The 15,480-nt window shown below is 50.8% G+C and overlaps 5 protein-coding genes across 5 annotated transcripts; 3 read left to right on the forward strand and 2 right to left on the reverse strand.

The window, feature by feature from the left end:
* Positions 1 to 1,141: 1,141 nt before the first annotated feature.
* On the forward strand, positions 1,142 to 5,290 carry CPAR01_14334 (uncharacterized protein; the record flags this gene model as incomplete). Its single annotated transcript, XM_060498585.1, has 4 exons — positions 1,142 to 1,733; positions 1,832 to 1,906; positions 1,974 to 3,116; positions 3,174 to 5,290. 4 exons carry the CDS (start codon positions 1,142 to 1,144, stop codon positions 5,288 to 5,290), a joined length of 3,927 nt encoding a protein of 1,308 aa, XP_060342646.1.
* A 174-nt stretch (positions 5,291 to 5,464) lies between these two features.
* CPAR01_14335 (uncharacterized protein) lies at positions 5,465 to 5,731 on the forward strand (the record flags this gene model as incomplete). Its single annotated transcript, XM_060498586.1, has 1 exon — positions 5,465 to 5,731. A coding segment is annotated over one exon (267 nt), but the record flags the coding sequence as incomplete, so codon positions are not given.
* A 71-nt stretch (positions 5,732 to 5,802) lies between these two features.
* CPAR01_14336 (uncharacterized protein) lies at positions 5,803 to 6,654 on the reverse strand (the record flags this gene model as incomplete). Its single annotated transcript, XM_060498587.1, has 1 exon — positions 5,803 to 6,654. The coding sequence occupies one exon, from the start codon at positions 6,652 to 6,654 to the stop codon at positions 5,803 to 5,805; it is 852 nt and encodes a 283-aa protein (XP_060342648.1).
* A 2,979-nt stretch (positions 6,655 to 9,633) lies between these two features.
* CPAR01_14337 (uncharacterized protein) lies at positions 9,634 to 10,198 on the forward strand (the record flags this gene model as incomplete). Its single annotated transcript, XM_060498588.1, has 2 exons — positions 9,634 to 9,901; positions 9,969 to 10,198. 2 exons carry the CDS (start codon positions 9,634 to 9,636, stop codon positions 10,196 to 10,198), a joined length of 498 nt encoding a protein of 165 aa, XP_060342649.1.
* Positions 10,199 to 10,615: 417 nt separating this feature from the next.
* CPAR01_14338 (uncharacterized protein) lies at positions 10,616 to 13,986 on the reverse strand (the record flags this gene model as incomplete). The annotated part of the gene is made up of 5 exons (XM_060498589.1): positions 10,616 to 11,071; positions 11,125 to 11,811; positions 11,868 to 12,882; positions 12,949 to 13,694; positions 13,756 to 13,986. 5 exons carry the CDS (start codon positions 13,984 to 13,986, stop codon positions 10,616 to 10,618), a joined length of 3,135 nt encoding a protein of 1,044 aa, XP_060342650.1.
* Positions 13,987 to 15,480: the final 1,494 nt, after the last annotated feature.

Below are 15,480 nucleotides of genomic sequence, written 5' to 3' on the forward strand. Positions count from 1 at the left end.
AGAGATTCATTAGCGCTCGTTGCAAGACTCGATAGGTCCGCATCGAAAATGCTCGGACGTGGCGATTTGTAAAGATGAGCCTCAGCAAGTGCTTTTTTGTATCGAAGGTACCATGCTGGGTATTTTTCCTGATGGTAGCTCGAGCCAATTTGCGATCGTCGTTGGTCTGGCAGAGTTTGCCCGCCGTATCCAAGTAATCAAGGCAATGTACCTTAGGAGAAAGACGATGTGGAAGTCCATACCATCCACGATGCTGATATTCTTGGCCCATTGGAATATGGAAGTGTCAGCTTTTGCAGTAGTGCCGTTCCCATCTTGTCCAATCCCTCTCTTTCTTCTTCCTTTTTTTCTTTTTTGTTTTTGTCAAGCGGAAGATCTCAATGCCCGGTAGTCGGGACAACACCACACTCTCGGCTCAGCACCCTGCACCATTTGCGTATTAACAATCTTTCCATTGCAGGTCTGAGGCAAGTGATAAAACATTGGCTTGAATTATGGCCTGATTAAATGAGCGCAAACATCACCCCTCAGTATGTCGGATTATCCAGCCACTGACCGCCTGAAGGTAGTGGTGTCAACAGCAAGGTAACTACCTAACTTACGTCGGCATTGGGTGACATATTCGCGTCCGGCTTCAAAGATGCCCTAGCTCTTTTCCATGTTCCACCCTTTTTGAAAGAGTATTCTCTAATAAGTAACTGCAAGATAAAAGCAACAAGAGAACTTGGAAACAAGAAGAGTACGAAAAATTAAGAGTAATTCACCGGTAAGTACGTATTATAATCATTTGTTGACCGGCATCCTATTTTGTCACCCACTTGCTAAGATATCTTAGCTTGTACTCATCTCTGCATCCTCCGCAACGGCCAAGCAATGATCCTCTCTCACCAGTCGAAAGACAATCAGATGGATTGTGAAGTTGTGACACGTTGAACTTGGCCTAATGCAGGCAACAGAAAAGAATTGTGCTGGGCGGCAATCGATTCTCTACCAATCAATGCCCGGGCCGATGACTGCATGCAGGCCCAATCAACGAGGCTACAGGAGAGACAAGAGCGGGATGCATTTCCCCCTCATTTAAGGTAGGCAGCCTCATTTCTTTCTCATCGCAATTCCGAGTCCAATCTCAATATCAATCGCCATGGAGCCGGTTGGATTAGCCGTCGGAATCGCTGGGCTCGCGGGCATTCTGAGCACTTGTCTAGATGTCATCGAGAGAGTCGACATATATAAAGATTTCGACCGTGATTCACGTTCACTCGCTGTCCAGCTCGATGCGGAAAAGCTTCGCCTCAAAAAATGGGCCTGCGATGTCGGATTCCGGCAAGGGAAGCTCTCGAACGACCATCACACCGCTCTGAATGACCCGCAGGTCCGCTTGATGGCAGTAGAACTGCTTAGTGTCATCAAGGCAATCTGTGGTGACGTAACAACATCAGAACTCGGGCTGGATGAAAATTTAGCAACCGTCACTCGCGGCATCCAATCCCTTCCAAAGTCATCAGAATCAAGGAGGCAAAAGCTTGTTTGGTCCTTGAGGGGCAAGGCTAGACGCACTTCTCAAGTCGAAAACCTCGGAGTTCTCGTCCAGCATCTGCACAACCTGGTTCCTCCAGATAGTTCATTTCCAGGTGGGGAAGCTACCAATAAGTCCAATGAGACTTGTGCTTATGGAATAGGTGTGTCTTTACGCCCGCGTCCCCTTGAGCTCAAGCACAGTTCAAGCATCGGCTGTCAATGCTGGAGATAGCCTAGTTGTACTATCCTGATATCGAATTGTCACATACGAAAGTTCACGATCAGACAAATCTGACTAGACCATCTGGCTTAGATGACGATATTGAGAAACAGACGTGGCTTCGAGAGCTTCGACAGACCTTGTCTCGGTTGGAAAGGGAGATGGAAGGTATATCGAGATTCTTCACCTTAACTTCCCGAAATACTGCGATTAAGACTGACGCCGGCGACTGCAGCCGAGACTCGACGAGACCTTCGGGCCTGGCTAGCATGCCCACCGCCGAACGATCTCTTCCCTGAAGCCAAAGAGAGAAGAATCAATGGGACGTGTGATTGGATCATTGACCGTCCCGAATTCGTTGAGTGGCTTGCTCTAAACGAAGCGTGTAAAATTGTCGATGATACCGAAAGGCTCCTGTGGGTCAATGGACCAGCCGGGTTTGGAAAGACTGTTCTTTGCGCGAGAATCATCGAACATTTGAGATCGATATCCCAGACGCCAGTGATCTATTTCTTCTTGTCATCTGAATTCGAAAGCCGCGACAATCCCTATGCGGCGATTCGAGCATGGGTCCACCAGATGGCATCGTCCGACCAGATTACCTATCAGTTGGTGCGAGAAAAGTGGCTAGCTCAAAACGAACAATTCGCCACCGAGACAGAAATCGTCAGTATCTTTCGAGAAATTTTGCAAGTCGTACCTGGAGCCATCTTGGTCTTGGATGGCTTGGATGAGTGTACTTGGTTGGGGAAGGCTCCCCATGACGGGAAGTCCTTGGGGAGGTTTCTCAACACCGTGATTGGGGCAATTACCAACACGGCATCTCGCCTCCTAGTTGTCAGTCGGGACGAGCCTGAGATTCGAAGTGCTATGATGTGCTCAAAAAACTGCGAGGAACTCAAAATCGATCCTGAAGACGTGCAATCCGACGTTGCTCGATACGCAAGAAGTATTGTCGACAAGAAGCTGCCGAGAAAGGACGAAGCAACAAGAGAAGGTGTCTCCAAGATGCTTGCGGATCGGTCCAATGGCCAACTCCTCTGGGTCAAGTTACACGAAGATTCCTTGCGCAGCTGGAAGAACAAGAAGCAACTTGAGGATGCGATCAATGAAATACCGTCTGGACTTGATCATGTTTATGAACGAAATTGGACACGCATTTCTAAACTACCAGAACCGATCCGTAAACGTGCCTATTCTCTATTACAATGGGCGGCTTTTGCTCTGCGGCCCTTGACCGTCAACGAAATCTCCGAGGCTATGTTGATCGACGAGGAAGATTTCAACTTCCCTGAGGATGAGTTGCCCGATGAAGTTGATGACGACTTCATTGAAAGCGAAATACAAAGCCCCTGCGGCTCGCTTTTGGAAGTTCGAGGTACATCTTCGGATTCTAACAGGGGGTCAAGTACGGTGCACTTGACTCACTTTTCAGTCAAACAACATTTTCTTTGCAACATTTCATCTCAATCGCTATCGATTCGCATGAACAGTCAAGTCTCAAACGAGCTTCAACAAAACAGCAGGCTAGCAAAGCTTTGCCTTCGCTACATCAACAGTCAATACTTCTGGGACTTTGAAGAGAAGATCAATTCGACGGTTCAAATGGAAAGCACCCAGGAAGAAAAACTTCAAGTGAGCGTCAAGGGGTCATTCCGACACTACGCCGCGAGTTCATGGTATCAGCATTCCACCGTCGGTTATGAGGAAGACGAAGAACTCACAATGCTCATGATGAATTTGTTCGATGAAGTCAATCCCAGCTGGGAAACGTGGCGTGACTTGTTTGAGAAGTACAGCGTAGAGCTCGGTTTGGGAGCTGATTCATCAACTGAACCTCACCATGCTAGTCCTTTACACTACGCTGCCCGTCTTGGCTTCACTGAGCTTGCTTCCTGCCTCATCCACGACGAGAAGCATCATGTGAATGCCAAGGCGCCATTTGGTAGAACAGCTCTTGAGATTGCAGGCAACGCTGGGAATTTGACACTCTCAAAGATCCTTCTAGATGCGGGGGCCGATATTTCAATGTCGAATCACACAGGGTCGACACCTCTCATCGAAGCTTCGTATTATGGAGCCTATGAGGTTATTGAACTCCTTCTCGATAGAGGCGCAGACTGCGAGAAAACAAGTAACTACAACTGGACGGCACTACACGTAGCTTCCTACTACGGCCATCTCGACGTCGTCGCGTTGCTGCTCAGAAGGGGAGCTAACATCACTGTTGCTAACGATGGCGGTTGGACACCACTCAATGTGGCCTCTCACTGCGGACACTTCGATGTGATTGAACTGCTCCTCGACAATGGGGCCGAAATTCTAACCCGGAGTAATGATGGTTGGTCGCCGCTTAATGCTGCCTCTCACTTTGGACACCTTGACATTGTCAACTTGCTCCTGAGGAAGGGGGCTGATGTTCACCACGCAAATCTTAGCAAATGGTCATCGATACATTTCGCTTCTGATGGTGGTCACTATGAGATCGTCAATATGCTTCTGGGTGCAGGCGCCGACGTCGCAGCTGTAACCAATAATTCAACGACGCCGCTGCATATAGCATCAAGTCGTGGCCATCTAGAGATTGTCGAGCTACTTCTGGACAATGGCGCTGACTCGAACGCTGTGGATGATAGCCAATGGACACCGATTTTCTTGGCATCGAGTTGCGGGCATGAAAAAGTAGCCAAGCTACTTCTTAGTCGGTGCAACGACGTATCTCGGGCCAACAAAGCCGGAATGGTGCCACTTTACTCAGCTTCAGCTGCCGTGAACAGCAAGCTTGCTGAGCTGCTTCTTAGCGACTCTCGTAATGATGGTTCCTTGCGAGCCTACGCAGGATGGACGCTACTCCACGAGGCGTCGTATAACGGGCGCGTTGGGGTGATTGAACTACTTCTTGCTGAGGGAGTAGATGTACGGTTGACTGACGAGCGTGGGTGGACGCCTCTACACGCTGCAGCTCTGAGCGGGCATACAGAAGTTGCAGAGTTGCTGCTTCAGAGCCCTAGGTGCAGTACCCATGTACAAGATAACAGTGGCCGAACACCAGTATTTTATGCATCGGCCCGCGGGCATTACGAATTAATCCAAATACTAACCACTCAGAATCGACTGGACCTTCAGATCACGGATCAGTATGGATCAACCCCATTATCTGCAGCTTGTCGCAATGGACATGAAGAAGCCGTCAAATATCTGCTCTCAGTCGACGAGGGATCATTTGAGTCTCGAGATGGACTAGGGCGAAGCTCGATGTGGTGGGCACGAAAAAGTGGCAGCACCCAAGTCATCGAATCGGTCTTGCAACATGCATTGATGCTCAAGATTCATATTCCGGAGAACAACGAGCTTGGCGCACAAGGGGCGAACTTCGATTGCGATTCAGCGTGGTGTGATATTTGCATGACTTGTACCTTCCCAGATGAGCAGGCATTCTACACCTGTAGCTTGTGCGATGGAGGTGACTTCGTCATCTGCCTGGAATGTAAGGATCTTGGTCTCGAATGCCAAGATGCTTCTCATTGCTGGACCTTTCAAGAACCCTATTAGGAGGAAGGAGAGACAGATTGTTTCTAGCTTCATGAATCTGGGAAAATGTGCAGGATTCTTTTCCTCCGACAGTCATTTACGTATATCTCAACGATCTCGAGAGCCGGATGAGTACTCGTATTTGATCAACTATTAGATAAATTCAATTCATCCGTCTCTAGCTTTCAGCTTTCAATTCTAGTCCATTTCTGTCTTACTTTAGGCTGGTATGAAGGAGTTAAAATCAGAGTAGTACACTCATTCTTGCCAATATTCGTAATAGTAGATCTATTTATATTGACGCTATGCAGCACTTCAGGTGCTAAGAATGTTGTCGACAGCTTGAGGAAGAAGCTGAGAACTTTGGGATGTTATCGAAAGCATTCGCAGAGAATGGTCTTCAGGACTTGCTCCAGCATCTCGGTACACATTGGGCATCTCTTAGTCAGTGCGGGCCGTTGACATTTGCATGGAATACAATTTTGAGTGATGAAATTTGTATGCTTCGACGACTGACAAAACAATAGTGGCTATTATGAAGCTCTGCTGATAAGACTACCCATTTGACTCCAGACCGCCATAGGATTGGTGTACAGAACAAAATGTCCACTGTTTGGAATCTCGGCTAGCTCGACGCCCGCATGTTTGATCCGTGAGAGATAGGATAATGTGTTGTAGGATACACCGAAAATGAACATCTTTGAACACGGAAGTGCTTCAAACACCTCCAGTAAGTCTCCTTTGTCGGTATAATGAACCATGGACTCGAAAGTTGGCCTTACTACCTCCGGCCTGACCTTAGAACGGAAACTTGCTGCATAAATCCCGTTCCCGTAATCCGCTGATCGCCGAGTCCGCTCGATAAAGGATGCGATGAACATCTCCGTATCGCTTGCCGGGAAGTCAAAGATTTGTCTGCTCAAGAAGCAGTCCTCGGGAGCAAGATTGCCCTTGATGTTGGTGAAGCTTAGTACCGCGCCTGGGTTGCGCTGTGCTAACAGCAAGCCTGTCAAGCCGCCCATGGAGTGGCCCACGAGGTGGAACCGTTTGATGTTGTGAGCGTCCAGAACTGCCTCAGCTACGGCGACGAGGAATGTTATGGAGATGGCGCTGTAGTCGGAGCTGGTGGATGCACCGCTGCCGGGGGTATCGTAAGCGAGTAAAGGATAGTCGGAAAGGGGCGCGTGATGGATTACATCCGTGAAGTCTTCTTTGGTGCTCCCGAAGCCGTGGAGGAAGAGTATGGGATCAAGTGGCCCGTCGCGGCGGACGGTAGAAATTGAAAGATTGACATTGTTGATAACGAGGGAGAGATCCTCCCAAACAAGATGGTTAGACGATGGCGTTACGCCGCTGACAGACGGGCCGGTTTCTGTCGCTGGCATGATGCCTTGATTATAGGATGTAAAAGTGTTTGTTGAGAAATACTCTGGGAAGAATCTTGTCTTTTATAGAGAAAACTTGATCAAGATGATGTTGCTGGTGGAGAATTGTAGTTTGTATCGTCAGTCGCCGTTATGCTCTATACACGGCAGCCAATCCTTCGGTGCCGGCGGTTGCCAGTATCTCCCGGAGTGGGTCCTGAAACCGGCGCTGACACCGAAAAGCTCGGCACCGTGAGTTTTTTGCCGTCGGCACCGCTACGCTTTGCCGACCGGCTTCTTCTGAGGCTTGCTGACATTTGTTCGCTGAGTCATACTGTATGCTTTGTATGAAGTATTACCCGGCCTCCGTCGTGGCTTGGCCATACTGCCCCATCAGTCGCGAACATGAAGCCGGCTAATACTTCAATTGCCTAATCTCATACGTGAGATTCTCAGGCACCTGATTATGAATAAAACCCTTGTACACTTGCAGTACGCAGGGTGAAGCTTGGTGTCATGGAAATAGCTCTTGCATATCTCACTCGAAAGCCGAGTCTTAGCACACGTACTCTCACCTGAGTTCAATGACCGAAAGAAGCTGAAATTCGGTCGGGAATGCATAGGCGAAATGACATCACATCTAGCCTGGCTGCACCGCCTCCATTCTCTAGGATCTTCTTGGCCATTCAAGTGGGCGACGAGAAGAAAGTTGATGCCGGCCAACGCCAGAGTAGTGGTAGACTACTAGCAGGAGGAGGAAGAATTGAGACGGCTAGGGTGTTGAGCGACAAACTATTGTGGCACTCACCTGCCACCTTCTGTGCGTTTGAGCTGACTTGGTTCACGCTTCAGGGTGAGCAGGCTTGCCAGGCAATGCCGAGGGAGGCTGTGTATAAATGAAGAGAACCATTGAGCTGGAGCATGGTCTCTCAAAAGTTAGGGAGGTAAAAGAGTCAATGGCCATTGAAATGACTGGTTGAAAGACGAGTAATAGGACATGCGTGAGATGGAAGTATTCGAGCGAGGTATTCCGAGTCAGACTGGAAGGGCAAACAATTCTCAGCATTTGCAAAGTACCGCCCATTGTTTAGCCCCCTCACGAAGGAACGAGGTGCTGAGCATGAACAGGTAAGTTTCGAGCCAGCTGACGACAACGGACGTTGTGAGGCCCAATGACACTCCTTTGCGAGCAGGCGGGATGCGATGCATTGGGTCCGCTTCCGAATCTGCCGGCCGTGGAACCGAGTGCGGTGCCGGTAGCTGATGCAGCGGAGTAGCAGCATATCGTTGCAGCCAGCAGTGTTCCCGCTGGAGTCCTCCTGGATGAGACGGTTTCAAAGTACTGGGCTGTACCTCAAGGCTAAGTCACCAGGCGCGAAGCTTCCTCTGGGGCATTTCATCTTATAGACAACTCCACATGCAAACACGATCTCCGCGAGTGAGCTAGCTACTTTAGCGGTTCCTTCCGCCGACTCGTGCGATTGACACAATCGGCAGCATCCACGCCGCAGTGTATGCATTACAGCGTGCATTCACGGACGGACACAGGGTGAGCCTTTCTCGAACGAAGATCAGGATGCACTGCCATCTGAAGACTGCCGACGTGCCAAAGCTTGTGTTCCCTCGCTTGAGACGACAGCTGACAAGGGGTCCGCTAGTTGTTTCATGCCAATCAAATACTGCCTGAATTTCTCCGGTCCAGTGAAAATGAATGAGATTGGCTGCACGGTGGGTGAGATTTCAGTGAGCCTGGGATGGCAAAGAACGACCCTCATTCGAAACTCACTGAGCGACAGACTGTCAGTGCTACACTTCCTTCACTGGGGATGAGTGAGCCAGCGCCTGAACATCTACCGCGTGCCTAGGGACCCCTTGCCAAGCAGTAACCCGGCGGAGTCATGTCAGGGGTGAACCGCTAAAATAAGAATGACATCACGTTGAAACGGGGGCAAAGAGATGCAGTGAAGCCCCTTTCTTTCTTTCTTCCCTTCCACACTCTGTTCGTCCGGTTCCCGCGGGTTGAGCAGTGACCTGGTTGACCTGGGTGAACAGACGGGGTGTTCTAACGCGTATCTAGAACCCTGAGATCTAAGACTTTGAGCTGCAGCCTGCGTTTGGATGAAATCTGTCATGCAGGACAGACAACATTGAATCGCCACAGGAAGCCTCGTCCGAACTCAACAAAGCTTACGCCATCGCCGCCTTCAAACTTTGACGTCTTGCTCGGTCTCGCTCGTTGAGCATCTACAACAGACAGAATAGACCATAACAGGTGCTGACCTGACCAACCAGTCTGGCGTGCATTATCCCGCCATCAACCTGCAACTGGCCATCGCCAACGCTGCTCCATAGAACAAACACGCTGTTCATTGCCGCCAAGGATGGACCGCGCGGCATCGAGGCAGTGTTGCAAGAAAACCGGAGCTCTCTTAGTTGCTTGGTAAACTCCGCTGATCGCACGGAGCCAAACAGCTTCAATTTCAGCCAAGGGCTTTAAGATTGACTATTCGTACTCGCGGCGTACCGAATTTGAGCCTAGCAGCAGTAACCCGTCGTATTGAATCCTTCTCTTCTGCCCCTTGGCGCACGTCTCGTATCTCGCTGGGCAGCGTCGTTCGGTTCTTGGTTGTGTTAATATTTGAGTCTAGACCTCCCTTGTGGCTCCTCAAGGTTCATCTCCAGAGATGATCGTTTCCAGTATATTAAATCAATCGTCTTTTCCCATCGATTCCACTTGTGCTTCTGTGTCTTCTCAGTCAACCCCTTGGTCTTTCACAAACGATTCATACCTGCAGCAGCAATATTGAAAGTGCCACTTTTCTTTACAGGCCTCTAATTGTTCTTCATTTCGTCTGTCACTACGATCAAACATCGTTCTTGACTCCTCGAACAAACATACTGATCATCCTATGAACCTCTGATCAGCCACCAAAGATCTCGCTCATCACTCGATTGACATCCCAAAGCCTCTTCAGCGAAGAACTACTCAACACCGTCACCATGAAGTACGCCATCGTTTTCGGACTCCTCTCCGGCCTTGCCGCCGCCCAGTCGGCCACCACCTCCGCCGCATCCTCCAGCTCAACTGGTCTGGCCAGCCTCATCGCCCAGCTCCCTAGCTGCGCCGTAGGCTGCATCAGCACCGCCGCAAGCAACATTGGCTGCTCCGCGACCGACTTCACCTGCTTGTGCGCCAGCCAGGACAAGCTCATCTCCAGCCTGACGCCCTGCGTGCTCACTGCTGGCTGCTCCACAACAGAGATCGCCGGTATGTTGCACACCCTGTAACTCGTATCCCATTTATTGTATAGGTGGCTAACCCTAAGTTCTTATAGCGGCTGCAAAAATCGCACCGTCAATCTGCTCCGAAGTTCAGAGCAACCCGGCCGCATCCGACCTCGCATCGGCATCGAACCTCGTAACCGGCGTCCTCGGTACCGCGGCCGCTACCGCTAGCAACAGCGCCGCCACGTCTGCCACCGCTACACCCGCCGCCGCTGCACGGCCGACGAATGCATACTACGGCATGCTCGGCGCCGTCGCTCTCGCTGCTGCTGCTTTGTAAATACTACATGGGCTTTGTAAATACCAAAACTCTAGGGATATGGCGCATTTTGGGGGGGCTACGGCTTTGATTTCATGACATTTTAGAATGGGAAATTGGGCCTTCGTGATGGCAAGCGACACAGTGCATTAGATTCAGTTTCTGCCTGGCTCATTGGGGTGAATCTGGCAAAGGTCATGGAACCTTGAGTGACGATGGGGGTCAATTGCGCAGTGGCATTCATTCTTTTCGCGCGCAAACACGTTTATCAAGTATGAAGAATTCATTTATGTTCATCTTGGAACGCTCCCGCATGAGGAAAGAACTAGTCACAGCCCTATCAAATTGTGGTGATTGTTAGATGGCAAATATGGGCAACCCTCTCGATTTCCGAGATGGTCCAGGATTTAAACGAGGAATAGAAATACCCGCACTCCCTCATGCACTATCGTCCGCCGCCCATCGAGCTTTTAGCCTCTCGACCAACGTCGTGATGAACCTTACATCCGTGACATTCGGTAGTTCTCTCAACGTTGGACTGTCCCTCTCAGTTTCCGCCGTTGAATATGCCAGGACCCCCTTATTCGCAGAAGCCGTACGTCCGTACTTGCTCTCAAACCAATCCAGGAGCTTGATCGGCGGGTTCTTCTTCGGGTCCCGTTTAGACTGCCGCAACTTGTCCATCCACTGATTAGTCGGGAGTATCTCAAACTGCAGACCAGCTTTGGATAGGGCTGGAAGCATATCACGGGTCCAGTGGAAGCGCGTCGGATTAAGGACGTGGTACACCAAGTCGGGATCGGTATCGCGCTCGCTCGGTTGCGGGGTCGCGTCGGCATTGACGAGTTCTAAGATGGCCGCTGCGGCATGGTCGACGGGCAGCCAAGTCATCTCCTAATACCACATCAGAGTCATCGCTTTCCCCAAACTGTTCGCGTAAGACTCACCTCATCTAGATTCGGCAAGGAACCAAGCGTGACAGCCGTCTGAATCATCAACGGAATACCCTCAGTCGTGTTCCATTCGCCGACCTTACTGTCACCCACAAGCTGCCCGATCCTCAAGACTCTTGCAGGCGCACCGGCGTTCAGATTCGCATTACGCGTGATATGCTCAGACACCCACTTGGACCGCGCATAGCCCGTTCCCTGCGCCCATGCCGGCGTCGGGACCGGTCCCTCAGGCACATTACCGTGCCTAGGCGACCCACCTGACGCGGAGACGGATGAGCAGAAGAAGAACCGTGCGGGATTGGGTGTTTCGACGGACTGGCACAGCTGGATGAGGTTGTGTACTGCCTTGATATGCTGGTCTTCAAAGCTCTGCACGGGGATGTTGAAGTTGACGGCCCAGGCGCTGTGAATTACGATTGTGAGCCTCGACTTCAGGTCGGCGATGCGGGTGGCGCCGAGGCCGAAATCTGGGAGGCCTAGATCACAGGATAACGGCACCACTTTAAATTGTTGGAGGGGGCTTAGAGATATGCCGCGCGAGGTAAGTGAGTGTGCGATGCGAGATGCTGCGGCGGTATCGTCGGGTGCGCGGACGGCTGCCCAAACTGAGGATACGGTTGGGAGGGCAGCGAGTTGGCCAAGAAGATGAGCTCCTAAGCCGCCTGTCACTCCAGTGAGGAACTGTGAAGGCGATATCAGTGATGTCTTGAGGTCGCGGTGGAACTAGTGTCACTTACCACGAGATGCTTCTCAGGTTTCGGGGCTGTACAAGCGACGTGCGGTGTGACAGAGGAGTACTTGGCTACCAAATGATGCATTTTTCGTAGCTCGTCTTGTACCGCTTCGACTTGACCGTTTCTCAGTGCAACGAGATGTTCAGAGAGTTTTCGGATGTTTCCAGATTCGTAGAGAATGTTCTGTCCCAGGTAACTCTGACGACCACCCAAATCGACTTCCCTCTTGATCAGACTCCACATCTGGATGCAATGGAGGCTATCAACGCCAGAAGCGAAGAAATCTGCGTCGGCAGATGGTAAGTCGATACCCAACTGCTTCTTGAGTTGCTGCGAAAGCCAGATCTCTAGCTCTTGGCCCACAAGAGACAACCTGCCTCCTTCTTCTTCGTTCTCATACCTGTCATAGGCGATCTGTATTTCTTTTTCAAATTGCTGATAGAACGGCGCCCGAATAAAGGTTCCCTTGTCAGTGCGGGGATACTGTGTCTCCGATGGAAGCACAATGATGAGCTCTCGAGGTATGCGCGAGAAGGACTCGGCTTTCGCATTCGCGGCTTCAACTGCCGGCCAGATCGCTTCGACGAACTCCACATCAGTTAGGCTCGCAGCATTGTCCGCCTTGACGATTAGAGCACCGGGATAACTTCTCTGCTCGCCAAAGACTATAGCCTCCTTAACAATTTCCTCTTGGCGAAGTCTCCCTTCGATGGGAATGGGGAGCACCTTTTCGCCATTGATCAAAGTGAACCTGTCATCGAGTCTGCTGACATACTTCCACCAGTCGGGCTGTGTGGAATGTTTCACGAAGAGATCACGCGTTCGAAATGAGTTTGGTGGCGAATCCGAGTTCGATGTCGACTTCGAGGGGATGCCGTCGAGGCAGACACACTCGTAGATCCCGGGAGAGACCTCATCCATGAGAACGTAGGGCTTTGCGGAGGGGAGAGGACGCAGATAATTCCAGGCTTTATCGCCTGGCGGACGAGCGGAGTTCATCAACCTGCCTACCTCAGTTCTTTACTTCGTTAGTGCGAGTGCCTACAAGGCTGCAGAAATTAGGGTGGGCAAGGGTTGCTCTTACGATCCGTAGTTTCCGACGAGATAGACCCCGTTATTGACCAGACGGTCGCCAAGGTCATCTGGACAGCTACTTCCCCCAAAGAGAACGAGTTTCACACTTGCCAACGCCTGGATACCCTCGTCTGTTTCAGCTAGTAACTTCACGACATAAGGAACCACGTGGAAGATTTCAGGCTTGACGTAGTTGATCATCTGGATGAGATTCTGTCTCGTCAAAGGCAGATTGTAGTTACCATAATAGATGGGCTTCTTTGAGTAGATTGAGCGAAATGTCTCGTAAAATCCGTGGCTATGAAATAAGGGGGAGACAATAAAGGCCCTCATATTCATATGAACGGAAAAGGCCCCAATGCAGCTCTTGTGAGTCAGGTAGATTGGTTTCGGAAGGCCTGTCGAACCGGAGGAGTGGATGATGGCGGCAATTTTCCTCGATTCTCGCTCCGGGTCATAGGTTCTGGAAAACACGGGGGCATCTTTGCCGTAGTAGTCTGAGTGAGACAGCAGTGGTAAAACATCGAGCTCGCGTTCCTGCTGAACTTCGGCTAGAACAGGATGGAAATTTGATGTGGTGAGCATGGCACTGCAGTCCGCCAACTCACAAAGGCGGGCGATTCCTGGGCTCTGAAGCCTCGTTGAGACAAGAAACACTGCGTATCCTAGCCGGCTAAGAGCCATAATCGTGATGACGACATGCAAACCGGAGTGAGCAAGGATTCCTATCACGGGGGCCTTCTCAGAATTTGAGTCCTCATCAAGTTACAAGTCAGTGAAAGCTTGACTGAAATAGTGAAGAGGTAGCACGGCTTACAACGGAGGATAGACCCAGCTGCTGTAGCCTCTGCACGGCGGCGTCAACGTACCGGTCCACCGCGCGAGCGCTGTGCTCCTCGAAATCTAGAAGGCCCTCGTTAGGGTACCCAAGTAAGGGCGCATCTCCGAGTTCGAGGGCCCGTCTCTTGATGAGCTCGTCGAGGGTGAAGAAAGGACGGTCCTGAGCGGAGACCTTGAGCTGGGTCACTGTCGTCGTCTGAGTTGCCATGATGAAGAAGCCAAAGAGAGGTGCATCAGTTAGAAACAGGACGGATGTCGTACTGGCTTGGAGTCCATTCGGTGATGAGAGAGAAAGTCCCGACTTGACGTGGAACCAACTTGACTTATGTACTAACAACCATCTCGCACCGCCGGCTCCCTGCGACCTGATCGGCGTTGAGCGTATCCGCGCGACAATTCCGTTCCGCTCTCGTTCCGGGCCGCTGATGCAAGTTGCTTAGGTTTCCGGGTGCGGGGTCCGGGTGCTCCGAAGCGTCTATAACCGGCGGTGGTCTACGGGGGATCAGTTACCACCAATGAGGTGTAACTAGGATGCTAGTGCCCTTGTGATTTTCAGTGTGCGAGGCTTGCGGGTGTGACTGTTTCGTACTTCTGCGCCTGTGCCGTGTTGGCTTTAGATGGAAACTTTCAAGTTCTCGATGAAGAGGTACCGAAAAGCCGCGATTGCTGCACCTCAATGGACCTTAAACACGTACAGGTACCAGCAGGCAGGAAGGGCTGAGAGACAGCCAGTCACCAGAGTGCATGTGGTGGCGGATCTTCGGCTAATAGGCTGGCACTAAACGAATGCCCGAAATACTGAACTGTAGATTTGTTTCCCAAAGTGTCACCAGGAACTAATCTGCATTTTGCGTCGCGCAGGGGCTAGGTGCGTATGTTGCCTCGCGTACTTGATGTGGGTTGTATGCGATTCTCATGAGAATACCTACTTCGGAACTGCACTCTCAGCATACTTTGGGAATTATCTGAGTGGTGGGATTCTCCTCCGGCCATGCTTGTAAGCACTTCCATGCGCCTTGGCCAAGATCGCGCATGCCCCCAACCCCGGTTATAGACGGACTTCTGGCAGTTACTGATAGTAATACATGCGAATGATGTTCATGCTTATTGCGCCGCAGTTGACTTGTACCGAGCCATCACACAGGCCTGCGCCTGGGGCCTTCAGTCCGTCGCCATGACGAAAACCATAGCCGAGATTCTCATCAATTCGACCGCCGAATCCTAGTCACCTCCTAGAATCTAGAAACGATTTTCTGATGTAGCGAATACGCGAGGAACGTATGTGAATATGAAAACCATGGCTTGCAGTCCGTTAGTCAATGTAAGTACCTACTCTGTCATCTGACCCACAGAGCGACAGGAACGGACAGGGTCACAGAGAACGCGAGGTTCCCAAAGCAACCCAACTCTGTGTCTTTTCGTGTTTGTTTGGAAGTTATTCTCGGTCATGCTTCAGTTTTCTAGCAGTAAGAATAAGGGACGCACTGATTGGGAGCTTAGCAAATCCAAGACTTACCTTATAGTACTACATGAACTGTAAATGTTGACGCCGCCCCAGCCCCTAGGCATGCGTGCTGAAGCCAGTCATCCCCACTACTTTGCAACAATCAGTAAAAAGAGATTCGACAAGATCACGTTAAGTATGAGAACCCTTTGAAGTCGATTCAGAGCGATTAACGAATGTTTGATTCTCTTCCGCAGT

The sequence above is a fragment of the Colletotrichum paranaense genome, assembly GCF_030867605.1.
Source record: "Colletotrichum paranaense strain IMI 384185 chromosome Unknown Scaffold_15.1, whole genome shotgun sequence".
Taxonomy (NCBI): domain Eukaryota; kingdom Fungi; phylum Ascomycota; class Sordariomycetes; order Glomerellales; family Glomerellaceae; genus Colletotrichum; species Colletotrichum paranaense.